This window comes from Somniosus microcephalus, chromosome 15, assembly GCF_052327205.1.
Source record: "Somniosus microcephalus isolate GS21.2 chromosome 15, FLI_Smic_1.0, whole genome shotgun sequence".
NCBI lineage: Eukaryota > Metazoa > Chordata > Chondrichthyes > Squaliformes > Somniosidae > Somniosus > Somniosus microcephalus.
In genome coordinates, this window is record NC_141001.1 from 90931924 (window position 1) to 90949542 (window position 17619).

At 40.1% G+C, this 17619-nt stretch overlaps 1 protein-coding gene across 2 annotated transcripts in view; it reads right to left on the bottom strand.

Annotated features, from left to right (window-relative positions):
- The window catches only part of kif18a (kinesin family member 18A), a 155117-nt gene that overhangs the window by 12764 nt on the left and 124734 nt on the right, over nt 1–17619 (bottom strand). For both annotated transcript variants that reach the window (XM_086008122.1, XM_086008121.1), the window contains exon 15: nt 1361–1859. In XM_086008122.1, coding sequence (XP_085864248.1) covers nt 1361–1859 — 499 coding nt within the window. The remainder of the gene's footprint in view (nt 1–1360; nt 1860–17619) is intronic.

Here is a 17619-nt window from a genome sequence, read left to right on the forward strand (position 1 = left end):
AGAGATGTAAATATTACCTGGATAATTTAAAGTCCTCGATCATTTCTCACTTTTTATTCCTGATGTTATAATAAATTAACATTGTAGCCAATAAAGGCATCTTTAGGGACTTTATAATGCAGAATTTGTTTTAAAATATCAATTCGCATACGATAATATTTGTTAAACTACTCTTAAGTTTTTATGGCACTGTGGTATACCAGAATAAAGCTGTATTTTCTAAAGTTTACTATAAAAAGCCAGAACAATTTGAACCAATTCCTTGACTGTTCTTTACATATGCATGGGATTGGTGAAGTGAAGCCACAAATCTGCTTTCTTTCACTTTCTTCAGGAAAAATGTGTTTTGTTTCCCACATTGTCCTCCAGTAAGTTTTCACATTAATTTTAGTACAGTACTTAACATAAAGTAAAAGTTGGCAAACATCAACAAATGGTTTCACTGCAGGTAACTAGTATTTTAGTTACAGTAGTTAGTTAGAAAATTCTGTTAATTTTGAAAGTCCTGAACAAAATACGTCAGGGTTGTAAATCCTTGGCTTTGAATTTTTTGTTATTCTCGTAGCAGCTAATCATTTGATTAGTTACTCCTGCAAAATTAAATGATATATAGTATAAGGCGGACCAGGCTCAAGGGGCCGAATGGCCTACTTCTGCTACTATTTCTTTCTTATGTTCTATTATACATGAAACCACTTGAAGGAATACCCCAGGTTAAAGCCCTACAAACAAGGCCAAGTGGTGAAACACAATTTTTCAATGCCATAGCCTCTGAAATAGCAGTTCTATTCAGGCCAGCCACTGTCTGGTATTTATTTCTTAATTAACTTAGAAAAAGATACTTCATTCTAGAATATTCTTTTAATGTACTGGTGGATTTAGGTACCTCTTGATTACTAGGATTGTCGCTAGTTTTTTTACTACCATGTGCAGGCCTTAAAACCTGAAATTAAATCAGGTGTTTTTGTAGAATGGCACGCGTTCTTGCTGTTGGCATCTTCATACAATACTTAGGTTACAAAATGTATTGATGAGATTAAAAGACCAAACTGTAATTATATGGATTTTAGGATGAGTAAAATTATTCTGAGAATTTAATACTGCTGTTCAGCAACATGAAATATTAAAAATGGTAACCTATACAGAGTTTATTGCATTTCAAATGTACAGACTGGTCTAATGGAAATATTATGATGCACATGCATCTTTATTAAAATTTTAACTCAAAAATAGCTATGAATTAAATACTAGTTGACATCTGTGCTTAACTCAATTAACACTAGAATTCTGGGAATACACGATGCAAAGCAGTAATGTTAACAAATTTGAAACAAAATGTTAATGAGGCTGTAAAACAAACCTTTGCAGAAAGCTTTTGTGATGCTTGGAATGCTTGTATGATACGCTGTAACCAGTGACAGTCTCGTTACAATTGGTTTTATTCACAAATGAGTGCTGAGTTTTTGCTGTGTCCATGGCAGATTGGCTGAATTCTCCTACGTTGTATGTAACATTTATTAGATTCTCACTCATTCTAGAGGCAGCGTTCTCTGTGTCACTCAAATTGCCCAACTCCTCTTCTTCTCTGTGACAATCTGCCTTTTGAGATTGTAGCTTTGAGCTAGGCAGCTCACATGGAACTTGCACAATCTGTGACTTGCAGTTCTCTGGTGTATAGTTTATAAGAGCGAACCCTTCATTGGAGAGACTGTCATTTAGCTGAGCAAAGCAAGAGTTTTGTGCAGCATAATTATCTGGCTCACTGCAAGTTAACAGAGGTTGCTCCAGCCTTCGTCTGGAGGATTTGTAAGTAGATACTCTGCCTTTGTTTTCCGTTGAAAGTAGATTTTCCTTTGATTCTATGGCAAGGGAAAGTGTCAAAAAATGCATTAGCCACAGTTAAAGAAATACTATCGAAATCATAGATCATAATACAATAAATTCCACATGTAGCAGCACAAACTTTCCATGATAAAAGTACTTTAAATGCAATGTTTTGTTGGGTGCAGTTAACTTTCAATGTATTAGGAAACATCAATTAAAAGACTCCAGGAAATAATTCAGTCTGTACATACCTGTATATCTCTATAAACGGTCTCTTAGCAATCATTGATATGATGTATGTGTCAAACACAATGGCCCGGAATTTGCGGTGGGTAATAATGGCGAACTGTCAAGTGTTCGGTGTTATTACCCCTTTGAAATTGACCGTAATTCAGGATTTAGCGCATGCGCATCCTAACATGGAAATCCTGAAGCTACAGTCAGTCACTGCTCCGACACTGGCTGCACTGTGGCCCCGCCCTCCCCCGTAGGAGGACATATAAATTGGCCAGAAAAAGCAGCAAAACTGAGGATTGGGAGCAGTTTAGGATTCAGCAAAGGAGGACAAAGAGGTTAATAAAGAGGGGGAAAATAGAATATGAGAGTATGCTTGCAGGGAACATAAAAACTGACTGTAAAAGCTTTTATAGATATTGTGAAGAGAAAGAGATTGGTGAAGTCAAGCGTAGGTCCCTTGCAGTCAGAATCAGTGGAATTTATAATGGGGAACAAAGAAATGGCAGACCAATTAAATACATACTTTGGTTCTGTCTTCACAAAGGAGGACACAAATAACCTTCCAGAGATGTCGGGGAACATAGGGTCTAATGAGAGGAATTGAATGAAATCAGTATTTGTAGGGAAATGGTGTTAGGGAAATTGACGGCATTGAGGGCCGATAAATCCCCAAGGCCTGATAATCTACATCCTAGGGTACTTAAGGAAGTGGCCCTAGAAATAGTAGATGCATTGCTGGTCATCTTCCAAAATTCTATAGACTCTGGAGTAGTTCCCATGGATTGGAGGGTAGCTAATGTAACCCCACAATTTAAAAAAGGTGGTGGAGAGAAAACGGGGAATTATAGACCGGTAAGCTTGACATCAGTAGTGGGGAAAATGCTAGAGTCCATTATAAAAGATGTAATAGCAGAGCACTTGGAAAACAGTGACAGGATCAGACAAAGTCAACATGAATTTACAAAAAGTAAATCATGCTTGACTAATCTACTGGAATTTTTTGAGGATGTAACTGGTAGAATAGATAAGGGAGAACCAGTGGATGTGGTGTATTTGGACTTTCAGAAGGCTTTCGATAAGGTCCCGCATAAGAGATTAGCATGCAAAGTTAAAGCACATGGGATTGGGGGTAAGGTACTGACTTGGATAGAGAACTGGTTGGCAGACAGGAAGTAAAGAGTTGGAATATACAGATCTTTTTCCGAGTGGCAGGCAGTGACTAGTGGGGTAGTGCAGGGATCGGTGCTAGGACCCCAGCTATTCACAATATATATTAATGATCTAGACGAGGGAACTAGATGTAATATCTCCAAGTTTGCAGACGACACAAAGCTGGGTGGGCGTGTGTGCTGTGAGGAGGATGCAGAGAAACTCCAGTATGATTTGGACAGGTTGGCTGATTATACTGCATCTGCCATGCATCTGCCCAATGTGGATAAATGCGAGGTTATCCACTTTGGTGGCAAAAACAGGAAGACAGATTATTATCTGAACGCCAATAGATTGGGAAAAGGGGAAGTGCAACGTGACCTGGGTGTCCTTGCGCACCAGTCGCTGAAGGTAAGCATGCAGGTGCAGCAGGCAGTTAAGAAGGCAAATGGTATGTTGGACTTCATAGCGAGAGGATTCGCGTACAGGAGCAAGGATGTTTTGCTGCAGTTGTACAGGGCCTTGGTGAGACCACACCTTGAGTATTGTGTGCAGTTTTGGTCGCCTTATCTGAGGAAGGATGTTCTTGCCATGGAGGGAGTGCAGCGAAGATTCACCAGACTGATACCTGGGATGGCAGGAATGACGTATGAAGAGAGATTGGGTCGATTAGGCTTATATTCGCTAGAGTTTAGAAGAATGAGAGGAGATCTGATTGAAACTTATAAAATTCTAACAGGACTAGACAGACTAGCTGCAGGAAGGATGTTCCCGATGGCGGGGGAGTCCAGAACCAGGGGTCACAGTCTAAGGATAAGGGGTAAGCCATTTAGGACTGAGATGAGGAGGAATTTCTTCACCCAGAGAGCGGTGAACCTGTGGAATTCTCTACCACAGAAGGCAGTTGAGGCCAACTTATTAAATATATTCAAGAAGGAGTTAGATATATTTCTTAAGGCTAAAGGGATCAAGGGATATGGGGAGAAAGCAGGGACAGGGTACTGAATTTGGATGATCAGCCATGATCTCATTAAATGGCAGAACAGGCTCGAGGGGCCGAATGGCCTACTCCTGCACCTATCTTCTATGTTTCTATAGCCGGCAATCAGTGAAACTGATGTAAACTTGGCCTTTTCTGCGGTTATATCACTGTTAAATACCCCATTAAAAGTTAGACCCTTTTGGATTAGGTGTAACTGGGGTATTAACAGCGTATTGACTGCCAAACAAAGTTCCTGGAACTGAAAAACTCATTTTAATTTTGTGGAGTGTCAAATTTATCCATTTTAATAAAATCTTGGCGGAGGATGTTCGCTCCAAACAAGGCCCCATGGAAACCGATGGGATGACTGAGCTCTGGGTTAGTTCCAAGGTCTTTCCACCATGGATAGTGGCTTCACTATATAACAAATACGTTTTGGGTTCAGCATGCATTGTTGCATCGCATTTCTCAAAAGTGTCACATCTCAGAAGGGTCAAGTTATCCCCCCACCCCCACCCGCATTGCTTTTTAAGAAAACATTCAGAGATTTTCAGGGATCCAGGCCCTTGCCAGGACTGGGTCCCCTGGAGTGGCTCACATATACCCTTGTGGTAGTCGGTATACCTCCATTCATTCAGCATACTGGCCCCAAATGAGCCTGAGGGGTGGAAGCTGCTGACTGTGGGGGCAGGGGTCGATTTGAACTTGCTGGAATCTAGTATATACCAATCTGGCGCTTATTTTTCTGTATCTAAAATCTTAATGCCAAAATAAAAAGTCACATATTATAAAGATTCAATGCTGAGAAACATAATTTTTCTCAATGTTCATAACCTCCAATTTGTAAGTATACAAAAAAATATTTGCAGAAAAATGCTACAAACTTTTGGGGATTTTTGGATATAGATTTCAGTAGACATACTGGTATAGATATAAAAATATATACTACTTGCAAAATGGAATTTCTATGAGGAAGGCATCATTATCACAGATGTGAACTTCAGTCTAAACTGTGTTAGTCTTCCTGTAATATTGCTAAAAGTATTTCAATCCAAGAATAATCTTCCTGTTCCTGACTCATTGGATGGAAATCATAATAATGAAGTTAGCTTCTCTGATGGCACCTCATCTAGTACTATATCATACAAATCAGAATGCTCCAGGCTTTATCCCCTGCCCTTGCTGACCCAGCTGATGTTAGCAGGCACGGTTAGAGTACTGAAAATGGCTTTAGGCCCCTGAGCTCGGGAGCAGACAAAGAGAGAAATCCTGCCCGGCCTTCCAGTTCTGATCGCTATCTAAAAATCCGTGCTGTTAAGCCAGCCTGGAACAGGACCTGGATAACATCCAGACTTGGGCTGACAAGTGGAAGGTAACATTCCTCAACTCAAACAAAAGAAAGTCCAGCAACCTCCCCATGACCTTCAATGGCACCATCATCATTGAGTCCCCAGAATCAACACCCTTTGGATCATCATTGATCAGAAGTTGAACTGGACCAGCCATATCAACTTAGTTAGGTGGAGAATAAACAGATGAAGACGACTACTATTTTGAGGTGGGAAATGGATGCTGTAGGAGATACATCGATTAAACAGAAAACTTAAGAGGTCTTTTTACTTTAATATTATGCAAAACATCCGACCAAAACTTGATTAAAAAAAAGTATGCATCATCATCTATAACATATTAAAAGTCTGGCTAATGTCACTCTTACTTCTGCCACATTATAGCATATCCTTTGATTCACCTGCAATGGCAGGAGAGATTTGCTGGTAAACTATAAAAATTACAGTTTACAATACTCTCTGGATTTGCTTTCACAGCGTTCAGTATTCTGCATTTAGTTTAACAACCTTTCTAAGTGATTTCACTTCAGTCGTTCTCTAATTTATCACAGACAACCAAGAGATTTATGGAGTCATAACTTAAATGTGAAATGTAAGAAAGTAATATTTAGCATACATGTGTCACAGGCCACGTAACAGGGTTTATGAAATAAAATGATATTGATGAATGAAGTTAGAACCATTTGGGATAGAATAATAGCAGGGTTTCTTCTTTCAACATATTACTATATATCTGAATATTTCCAGAAATACACAGGTAAAATAAAACTTTAAAAAAAGTATGCATTTCAATAATCTTTCTGGATACTGATGATTGATTATAATACTGTACAAAGCAAAGCAATCTGAAAGATTAATATAATTCATGGATCTCCTGCTCACAAACTACATATGGTGACTTAAAAAATCAAATTACTTAAAATTTGTATGACCAAATGGATAAATTATAATCCATAGTTTTAAATCACAAAAGAATAATTAAAGAGATTCTAGGAATTTTCTGGATATTTGTACATTAGTATGATTCTGTAATGATTCTGTAGGAGACAGTTATTTTCATTTTATTCTACGTGTCAGGAAACAGAGTAGAACACATGGTTTGGTTAATCTGAACAAGATATTATAGCCACACTTGGCAAATAAGACCAAAACATCTCCATCAATAACACTCAGCACATACAGATGTTACCAAGCAAATTCCCATCACAAACTAATTACACTGTACCACACCACATGTGAAAATCAGTAATGTTCATATTTTGGACCACTTCATTAATTTGCTCAGATAGTGCAAATAATTTGGTGGGATCCTCATGGCTTTCTAGATGCAATAACGTACCACAAGTAGAAGACCTATCTACTGATCTGGACGGACCTCTTCTAATTGCAACTGCATCAAGTAATTTGAAAGCATTACTTTGTCTCAAAACATGATGCTCAGCTTGGGACATGCCAGTGATTGAGTCATACAATCCAAAAGAATTTAACACGGTTTACTGTTCAGAATCATCATCTTGATGACCTAGGCATTAGATATTATTTCCTTCCAATGGTCTAAGAACCGTTAAATACTTGCCACAGGGATGCTGGCTAATGAGGGTGAAGTTGGAAGTAGAGTGGCATCACAGTTGGAAAACCGGTGTAGAAAGGACTCATATTTAGCAGTTTTTTACAACTTGAAATCCTGCTAAGTAGGGCACTGTCCTTGAAACGTTGGAGATTGACCCTATCTTGGTAGGCAATTTTAGCAATTACTTTCAGGATTTTTTTTGGTGCCTTTTATAACCGTCCAAAATTTCGGCAAGATCACAAAGTAATTTCAGCACTATCCCAAATGCTAAATGCCATTTCACATTGAAGAATTACGAAATATGAAGCCATTAATGAAAATTGAGAAGAATGAATGGTTTTAGCTCTTGCACCAACATCAAATGCATCCAAAGCTCACTATGAAGGTTATACAGTTATGGCCATTTAAAAAAAATAGAAATAGTTCTCCTGAGTAGCAACCTCCCCATGACCTGTGCAGAAAAGAGAATAAAATGAGCTCAACTTGGTGTGGGAAAACATTTAGATTACAGAGCTTATGGAAAAATTTGAAGAATGTTTTCCCATTTTACAGAAGAATTCAGTTTCTCAAGACAAAGAATGAGAAGGTCTAGATTCCTGGGATAAAATGCTGGTTACATAAGATTCTGATTTTTAGGAGTAATCAGCTGTAATGAATTTTGTCCCAGGAATCTAGACCTTCTAATTCTTGTCTTGAGAAACTGAATTCTTCTGTAAAATGGGAAAACATTCTCCAAATGTTTTTGTAAGCTCTATAATCTAAATGTTTGAAGGCAGCTTGGGGCATGGCATCAATTAAACCTCCTGTTTTGAATATGAAATCAAGACACTTAATTAAACAATGCAGGTTATTTTAAATAGGTTCCTTGCAAATAGCGCTGAGAAATAACCTTTGAATATTGGCTAACAAAGTACTGTAGTCAGAATATAAATTTGGATAATCTTCTCTTTACAGGAAAACCAAATGGTAAGTCTGCCGGGGACATGTCACAAAGTGTTTAAATGAATATAAATGATCAATCTTGGAGTAAAATTAGAGAGATGGCTCATGCTCTGCCACAATTCCTGTACCAGTGGACAAAGGGATCGAAGAATGGGAACCAATAGCAGAGAATGTAGTCTCTTAGAGAGGTTGAAACAGGTGGAACCAGAAGATCTGAAACCTTTCCACTGACATTTAATTAAAGTAAGGAATGCATGATTCAGGTCAGGCTCAGGCACTGAGTGGCCTTTCAGACACTGACTTTCTCCTCCAAACTGTCCAAAGAGGTGGTACAAGGAAGCAAGATCAAAAGTTGGAAATTTAGACACCTTCTCATAGGCTCAGACAATGGAGTTTATGAGCCAGGAACCACCAAGATATTTGAAAGCATTAGTAATGTGGGTGTCATGTTCTGGGATTTTTGATTGTTTTTTCACAGAAAGAATTTTGGGATTGAGTTATGTTTAAGGGTTGTTTTTAGAACAAAATGAATACACACAGGTTAAAAAAAAGGCTATAGGTAATGAAGAATGGGATGAAAAGCCAGATGAGTCAGTTTGCAGAATGTCAAAACTCTCAAGTGTATTTCAAACTGATTGAATGAGGATTTATTGTCTTAACCCAATTTATCATCTTCTCTCAGATGGATAACAAATATTCACACCCGTTGTGGTGAAGATGGTTTTATTTCTGTGGGCATGGCTGTAGCAGACAGAATATCTAAAGCAGACTGAAAACTTGAAACAGTGGGCAATATAATTTACTAAGTTCCTAATAGAGGCATTGAAGGTCATAATTATGACTTCCATTTTGCCGTAAGGAGTTTGGTTTGCCACCAGCTGCGGAAAGCCGACGGTCCTGAGGTGTCATATTCACACAACTGTCATACTCAAAGGAATTAAGCTGAAGTAGTACAAAAACCAGATGTGGGAATTATGAAAGAATAGGATAGAATAGATAGAAATAAACTGTTTCCCGTGGTTGAGGGCCTAGTACAACAGGACATAGATAAAAGATTGTAAGAGATTTAAAACACGCAGCAGGAGAAACCTTTTACCAAGCGTTAAAAGGCTGTAGGATACACTACTAGAGTTAGTGATTGAAGCAAAGACCATGTCAATGTTTAAGAATGAATTAGATAGGGAGGGGATAAAGGGTTATGGAAACAGAGTGGGCACATAGGATTAAGACTTCTGCTCATATGTAGGGTAAGTACCAGCTGGGCTGGTTGGTCTGAACGGCCTGTTTCCATTTTGTAATTTCTATGTAACTAATTTAAATTTGAAGCCAACTTGAAGCACAGTCTGGGTTAAACTTCTTGCCTTGAACTGTGAAATCAAGCCACAAATGCTTAAAAAAAGAACCCCCTACAGAGCACTCACAAAATACACATGAATGAAGCCCATTTGACCTAGCTTAGCTCATCCATTAGAAAGACCATCCAAAGCCCCCACCAGACCATTCAATTATTTCTTAAATGATTTCTTGGAAGTCTATTCCATGTGTTGAGCACTCTATTGTGTGATGAACTTTATGACATCAGTCCAAAATTTGCCCTTGATTAGTCTGAATCGGAGTCCCATTGTCCTACTCAGTTTCGTTTCAAGTAAATTTCTGCATCAGCCATTTCCATACCGCCATACGTATCTCGATAATGTTTCACCTCCTTTCAATGCTCAAAAGCCCTGGTTCGCCAGTCTTCCCTTATACCTTAGTTCTCTGACACTGCGGATCAACCTCTTGGCTCGGCTCTGAACTTTCAACTATATTCTTAGCTAATTTGATCCCATTCTTGGGAGTACTCAAGCCATTCATTTTTTTTTTCTGGATCCACGTTGGCTGTTATTTACCAAGATATTATCATACCTCTGATAATTGATTCCATTATTTTAACTGTGATTGATGCAAGACTAATGGGTCTGTTTTGTCACCCTTTCTGAAAATGGGCAGCACATTAGCAACACATGCACCAGTGTACATTGCAGTCCTCAGTGTCACATACCTTGTTTCTCTTTGTACTTGGATTAAATACCACCTGTTTCTGATGATGTATTGGCTTTTGAGTGATCTTAGCCTGTCTGGACTTTCATCTCATTTATGTAACTAATGTCTTCTCCAGTGAATGCTTGGAGGAAGCAATTATTTAGTACATTAACTATCTTAAATACATCTTTAGAATCCTGTCCCTCTTTTCCCATTGCCCTCTTATTGTTATAGTACTGTACTGAAAATCTTTTACTGTTACGTTTTGCATAGCAGCAATGCATAGAAACATAGAAGATAGGAGCAGGAGTAGGCCATTCGGCCCCTCGAGCCTGCTCCGCCATTCAATGAGATCATGGCTGATCATCCAAACTCAGTACCCTGTCCCTGCCTTCTCCCCATATCCCTTGATCCCTTTAGCCTTAAGAAATATATCGAACTCCTTCTTGAATATATTTAATGAATTGGCCTCAACTGCCTTCTGTGGTAGAGAATTCCACAGGTACACCCTAACCTTAACTCTCTGGGTGAAGAAATTCCTCCTCATCGCAGTCCTAAATGGCTTACCCCTTATCATTAGACTGTGGCCCCTGGTTCTGGACTCTCCCGCCATCAGGAGCATCCTTCCTGCATCTAGTCTGTCTAGTCCTGTTAGAATTTTATAAGTTTCAATGAGATCCCCTCTCATTCTTCTAAACTCCAGCGAGTATAAGCCCAATCGACCCAATCTCTCCTTATACATCATTCCTGCCATCCCAGGTATCAGTCTGGTGAATCTTCGCTGCACTCCCTCCATGGCAAGAACATCCTTTCTCAGATAAGGCGACCAAAACTGCACACAATACTCAAGTGTGCTCTCACCAAGGCCCTGTACAACTGCAGCAAGACATCCTTGCTCCTGTACTCGAATCCTCTCGCTATGAAGGCCAACATACCATTTGCCTTCGAAACCGCCTGCTGCACCTGCATGCTTACCTTCAGCGACTGGTGCACAAGGACGCCCAGGTCTTGTTGCACTTCCCCTTCTCCCAATCTATTGCCGTTCAGATAATAATCTGTCTTCCTGTTTTTGCCACCAAAGTGGATAACCTCGCATTTATCCACATTATACTGCATTTGCCATGCATCTGCCCAATCACCCAACCTGTCCAAATCATACTGGAGTTTCTCGGCATCCTCCTCACAGCGCACACGCCCACCCAGCTTTGTGTCGTCTGCAAACTTGGAGATATTACATCTCGTTCCCTCGTCTGGATCATTAATATATATTTTGAATAGCTGGGGTTCTAGGACCGATCCCTGCGGTACCCCACTAGTCACTGCCTGCCACTCGGAAAAAGATCCTGTATATTCCAACTCTTTACTTCCTGTCTGCCAACCAGTTCTCTATCCAAGTCAGTACCTTGCCCCCAATCCCATGTGCTTTAACTTTGCATGCTAATCTCTTATGCGGGACCTTATCGAAAGCCTTCTGAAAGTCCAAATACACCACATCCACTGGTTCTCCCTTATCTATTCTACCAGTTACATCCTCAAAAAATTCCAGTAGATTAGTCAAGCATGATTTACCTTTTGTAAATCCATGTTGACTTTGTCTGATCCTGTCACTGTTTTCCAAGTGCTCTGCTATTACATCTTTTATAATGCTTTTTCCATATCTCTCTTTGTCCCTCTTATATTCATCTCAGTGAAACCCTTCATCTTTTTCCCTGTACAACTAGTGGATGTTATTTTTCTTCCTTGTTTTGTTTCTGACTAATTTGTTAATCCATCTGGACCACACCTGGGTATGTATTTATCCTGCATGCTCAGTATTATGCCTATTTCTCCACTGAAGTGTTGAGCAACTTCCCCACCCCAATTACTATAAATGCGAGTGCCCTTTTCAAAATGGGATAAGCCAGGATATTTTAGGTCAGTTAGTCTTACTTCAGTCAATTAGTCATTAGTAACTAACTAAATTAGTAAATAACAGGGTTGTCCAATAGCAATAGGTGTGGCTATGGTGACATCATTTTAGCCAAATGCACTAATTTTAGTAGAAAACACAGTGCACACAATGTATTGCATGGTATATTTATTTAACAAACATCTACCACTGAGTGCAAAAATTTGTAGCCTTTCCCTTTCACCAAAATTTGGAATTCTGGCTTGAAATGATCAGACACAACATATTTATAATGCAGCTTCCAGGTTTTTGTCCAGCAGGTGCGAGCAGTACTTTAACTTCAGAGTGATTGCTGAGAATATTGACCAACATAAGACGCGTCAGACTTGCCCATGCTCTCCATCCAGAACACAGTTGAAAGCTGCTTGCCTTTTGCCATGTGCCCTGTTGGAGCTACTCATTATTGGTTGGGCTTGCTTTCTTCTGCTGGCCTGGAACGATTATTGGGTGAGCTGACCACAATGACAGCTCCCCTCTCCATGCAATGTTGCTGGTGTTTCCCTGAAGTTCAGTGTCGCCTGTGCTAAACACCATTTTAGCAGATAACCAAGGAAGTAAAGCATATACAGGAAACTTTGGTTTATCCGGAGGTTAACTGTCCGGAATGCTCGATCCACCGGCAAAAATCAGGAGCCGTTTCGTTAGGTTTTTTTTCTTTTCGTTGCTTTTTTTCCCACCAGTCAGGCTCTGCAAGGTCTCGCTGAAGCTGCTGCTAAGCTACAGAGACGCTTGCAAGGTACGACCGACTGTTTAGAAGCTGTTAGGGTTTGTTGCCAGATACGGAGCTCAGAGCTCCGTATGTTTCAACATTAGCGCTGGTTTGTCCGGCAGTTTTGATGGGACAGCAACAGCTCGGTCCCGTCGGTACCGGATATCACAAAGTTTCCTGTATGATGATCAAAAAGACACTTGCATGCTCTGCTTTTTGTCTACCATTTTGCAACAAATGCACAAGAAGGTTAAAGTACACAGGCCTATGCCATGTGAATATGATTATTGAGTTCATATGCTTAACGATGGTGTCTATTACTCATTTTTTATTTACTAATCAAAAATGCATTTAGCCACATGTGGCTAATGTATTGGACAACACTGGTCTATAATATGGGATGAAGTTACTAAGCAGGATTTCTAAAAGGCAAGTAGCGCTTGACCAATTTTAAAGAATTCTTTGAAAAAATAACTGAGGATAAAGGAAATGCAGTGTATGTAGTTCATATGGATTTTTAAAAAGCATTTGATAAGGTACCACATGAGAGCGTTATGGCACATGAAATGAAGGAAATGTTGGCAAAGGATAGAAATGGTTGAGGGCAGAAAGCAAAGGTTAAGAGTAAAAGGGAGATTCACAGAACAGAAATATGTGGTGAGTGGTGTTCCACAGGGGTCTGTGTTGGGTCTACTCATATTTATTAAATACATGAAAGGAATTGGACTTAGAATTAAGGAAACAATGTCAAAATTCACTGATGACATCAAATTGGCGTCTATAGCAAATCGTAATTAAAAACTGTCAAAGACTGCAGGTGGACATACATAGGCTAGACAGAATGGCAGATAGAAATCAGATAGTACTTCTTTTAATAAATCAAATTAAACAAAAATCCTATAAACAACAAAGGAAAATCTTATCACGTTACCAGAAATAGATTTCTCTGTTGCTCCCACACCAGAAAATGTTTGCTGTTGCTGTTTATAGATTCTCTGTTTGATTTATTAAAAGAAGCATTTAGGAAACAAATTTCTGTTTGTGTACCTTTAATTATACAGCCTCCATAAATACATTATAAACGTGTGGGGGAAAAAAAGTACAAAAAATAAATCCACTGAACTAGAACTACTTTTATTCTACGAAGTTTAACTGCATCTATAAGAATGAAGGGGGCGAGTTTAACCCCACCACCTCGGCAGAAACCAGGTGAGTGGCCAGTTAAAGTCACACAGGTTACTTAACCGCCGGAAAGCCGGCAGGATCCCACTATTTGCGATTTCAACTGGCACTCCTGAGCAGGCGGCAAGGATACCTGCCCAAAGCGGGCGGGGATCTTCTTTAAATACGTATGTTGGGTCCCGATGACGTTTTGATTTAATACTGAAATCCTCCACCCCAGCGAGACTTTCATCATAAGTATGGCTTGGAACTAACATATGTGCCAGAGGTCAGAGGGCAATGTGTTCATCCATTGTTCAATCCAGTCACTATTAACAATTTTATTTAAACAGCCTCATTAGAAGTTTGTACAGGAGATGGTAGTTAATTGTGCAGTATTTCAGCAAATGTAATACTGGTTCTTAGCAAGCATCTTGAAATAATAAAAAAAAACTTGAAACAAACAAGCTGAAGGTGTGATGTATGTATAAATCTTCATGGCTTTTTTACGACTGGCATGTCAGGTGTTCAGAAAAATGTGCCAAATATTCTTTTGAAGTCTTCCTTCCCTGATGCATAATGGCCAAAGAATGCAATATATTTTGATTAAGAATATGTATTCAGAGATAGGCATGCTTGCACGACTCAGTTACAGTCTTTCTCATTCTTTGAGTAAATCTAAACATCCACAAATAAAGTATCGCCTGCATGCCACGGGGGAAAGCACCTTTAAAGAATTCCTACCATGACCGGTTGGCAATGTTCCCTCTAAGCTGTGCGCGGCCTGTTTATTTCAATGCGTGCTCCCTTTAAATTTATGCGCATGCCTGGTACTTCCAATGGAAAACGTTGTGAGCGGCCTGCGTGTACCTTGCAGATTACTGCGAGGCCGCACACGTGCGCAGTTTAGAGGGGACATTACTGGTCAGGTGTTAACCCTCTCCCCTCAGGTAAATCCCCTGGGCATGATGACCTACATCCTAGGGTTTTAAAAGAGGTGGCTGCAGAGATGGTGGATGCATTAGTTCTGATCTTCCAAAATACCCTAGATTTTAGAATGGTCCCAATGGAAGGTAGTAAACGTAACCCTGCTATTCAAGAAAGGGGGGAAAGAGAGAAAATAGGGAACTATAGGCCAGTTAGCCTGAGATCAGTAGTAGGGAAAATGCTAGAATCTATTACAGGAAACTTTGTGCTATCCGGCACCCACGGGACCGAGCTGCTGTCGTTGCCTGAAAACTGCCGTACTCTCCAGAGTTAATGTTGAGAGATACGGAGATTCTTATCTCCGTATTTGACAACAAACACTGTTGCTTAGCAACAGCTTCTAAACACTCGGGTGTGGCCCTAAAGCTCTGTAGCTGAAGCTGTTGCTATAGCTACAGACCTTGCACAGCTTGACTGTTAAAAAAAACAAACAAAAAGAATAAAAAATGGCTGCTGATTTTTGCCGGTGGCTCCAGATTGCCGGATAGCTCACCTCCGGATAGCACAAAGTTTCCTGTATTAGGAACGTGGTAACAGGTCACTTAGAAAATCATAATATGAATAGGCAAAGTCAACACGGATTTATGAAAAGGACATCATGTTTAACAAATCTGTTGGAGTTTTTTGAGGTTGTAACTAGCAGGATAGATAAGGGGGAACCGGTGGATGTAGTATATTTGGATTTTCAAAAAGCTTTCGATAAGGTGCCACACAAGAGGTTATTACACAAAATTAGGGCTCATAGGATTGGGGGCAATATATTAGCTTGGACTGAGGATTGGTTAATGGACAGAAAGTAGAGTCTAGGAATAAACGAGTCATTTTTGGGTTGGCAGACTGTAACTATGGGATACCCGCAAGGATCAGTCTTTGGGTCTCAGCTATTCACAATCTATAACAATGACTTAGATGAGGGGACCGAGTGTAATTTATCCAAGTTTGCTGACGATAGGTGGGAAAGTAAGTTGTGAGGAGGACGCAAAGAGGCTGCAAAGGGATATAAACAGATTAAATGCGTGGGCAAGAAAGTGGCAGATGGAATATAATGTGGAGAAATGTGAAGTTATCCACTTTGGTAGGAAAAATAGAAAAGCAGTATATTTATTAAATGGTGAGACTGGGAAATAGAAACATAGAAGATAGGAGCAGGAGTAGGCCATTCGGCCCCTCGAGCCTACTCCGCCATTCAATGAGATCATGGCTGATCATCCAAACTCAGTACCCTGTCCCTGCCTTCTCCCCATATCCCTTGATCCCTTTAGCCTTAAGAAATATATCTAACTCCTTCTTGAATATATTTAATGAATTGGCCTCAACTGCCTTCTGTGGTAGAGAATTCCACAGGTTCACCACTCTCTGGGTGAAGAAATTCCTCCTCATCTCTGTCCTAAATGGCTTACCCCTTATCTTTAAATATTGGTATTCAGAGGGACCTGGGTGTCCTTGTACATGAAAGTTAACATGCAGGTACAGCAAGCAATTAGGAAAGCAAATGTTAGCCTTTATTACAAAATTGGAGTATAAGAGTAAGGAAGTCTTACTGCAATTATATAGGGCCCTGGTGAGACCACACCTGGAGTACTGTGCACAGATTTAGTCTCCATACCTAAGGAAGGACATATTTGCCATAGAGGGTGTGCAACGAAGGTTCACTAGACTGGTTCCTATGAGGTGAGATTGAGCAGACTAAGCCTATTTTCCCTAGAGTTTAGAAGAATGAGAGGTGATCTCATTGAAATGTATAAAATTCTTAAAGGGCTTGACAGGGTAGATGCTGGGAGGATGTTTCCCCTGACTGGGGAGTCTAGAATTAGGGCTCACCGTCTTAGAATAAGGGGTCAGCCATTTAGGACTGAGATGAGGAGAAATTTCTTCATTCAAAGTGGTGAATCTTTGGAATTCTCTACCCCAGAGGGCTGTGGAGGCTCAGTCGTTGAGTATACTCAAGACAGAGATCGATAGATTTTTGGATACTAAGGGAATCAAGCGACACGAGGATAGTGCGGGAAGGTGGAGATGCGTTAGATCAGCCATAATCTTATTGAATGGCGGAACATGGTGAAGGGCCGAATGGCCTACACTTGCTCCTATTTTTTATGTTCTTATATTATGTAAACATTTCCAATCTCACATTCAGTTCTTTACGTCGAGAAGACAGCAAAGAGACCTCCATATACAGAGTGGCATGGGAACAATGAAACAGCTTCAAGTCATTCCAAATTTGAACAAAAATTAAGAGGGTTGGCCGAGATATTTTTTTGAGATTTTGGGGGAGAAATTGGGTACCTTAGCGCCTCCGGGGGCGCTACTGGCTTAGCGACTGGGCACAGTGATAGTACCGACGCCCGCAAAATTGAAATGGAGGTTTGCGGTGGCGGTACCCACTAACGCCATGTTCTCCTGCAGCCGGATTTCGTGACATCATCCGGCTGCGCAACGCCCCGACTCAGAAATTCACTCTCGTCCCCTGCCTGTGCACCTGCCGTTAGCAATGACAGGTAGAGGAGGTGATATGCAGTCAGATGAGCGCTGGAGGAGCGCTATATAAAGGCGTCAACATCCAGTTTATTTTTAGTCAGCAAAGAATGCTGCCTTGCCAGTTTGACATAGGCAAACATGTGTTTTGAGCGATTTCAGCATTTTTCAGTTGAAGGAGTCTTCTGCCTCAGAAAAGTTATTCAATTTCATTTAGGTGAGATCTGAAAGTGCAACATTACCATACTTCAATGGGGGCAGTCC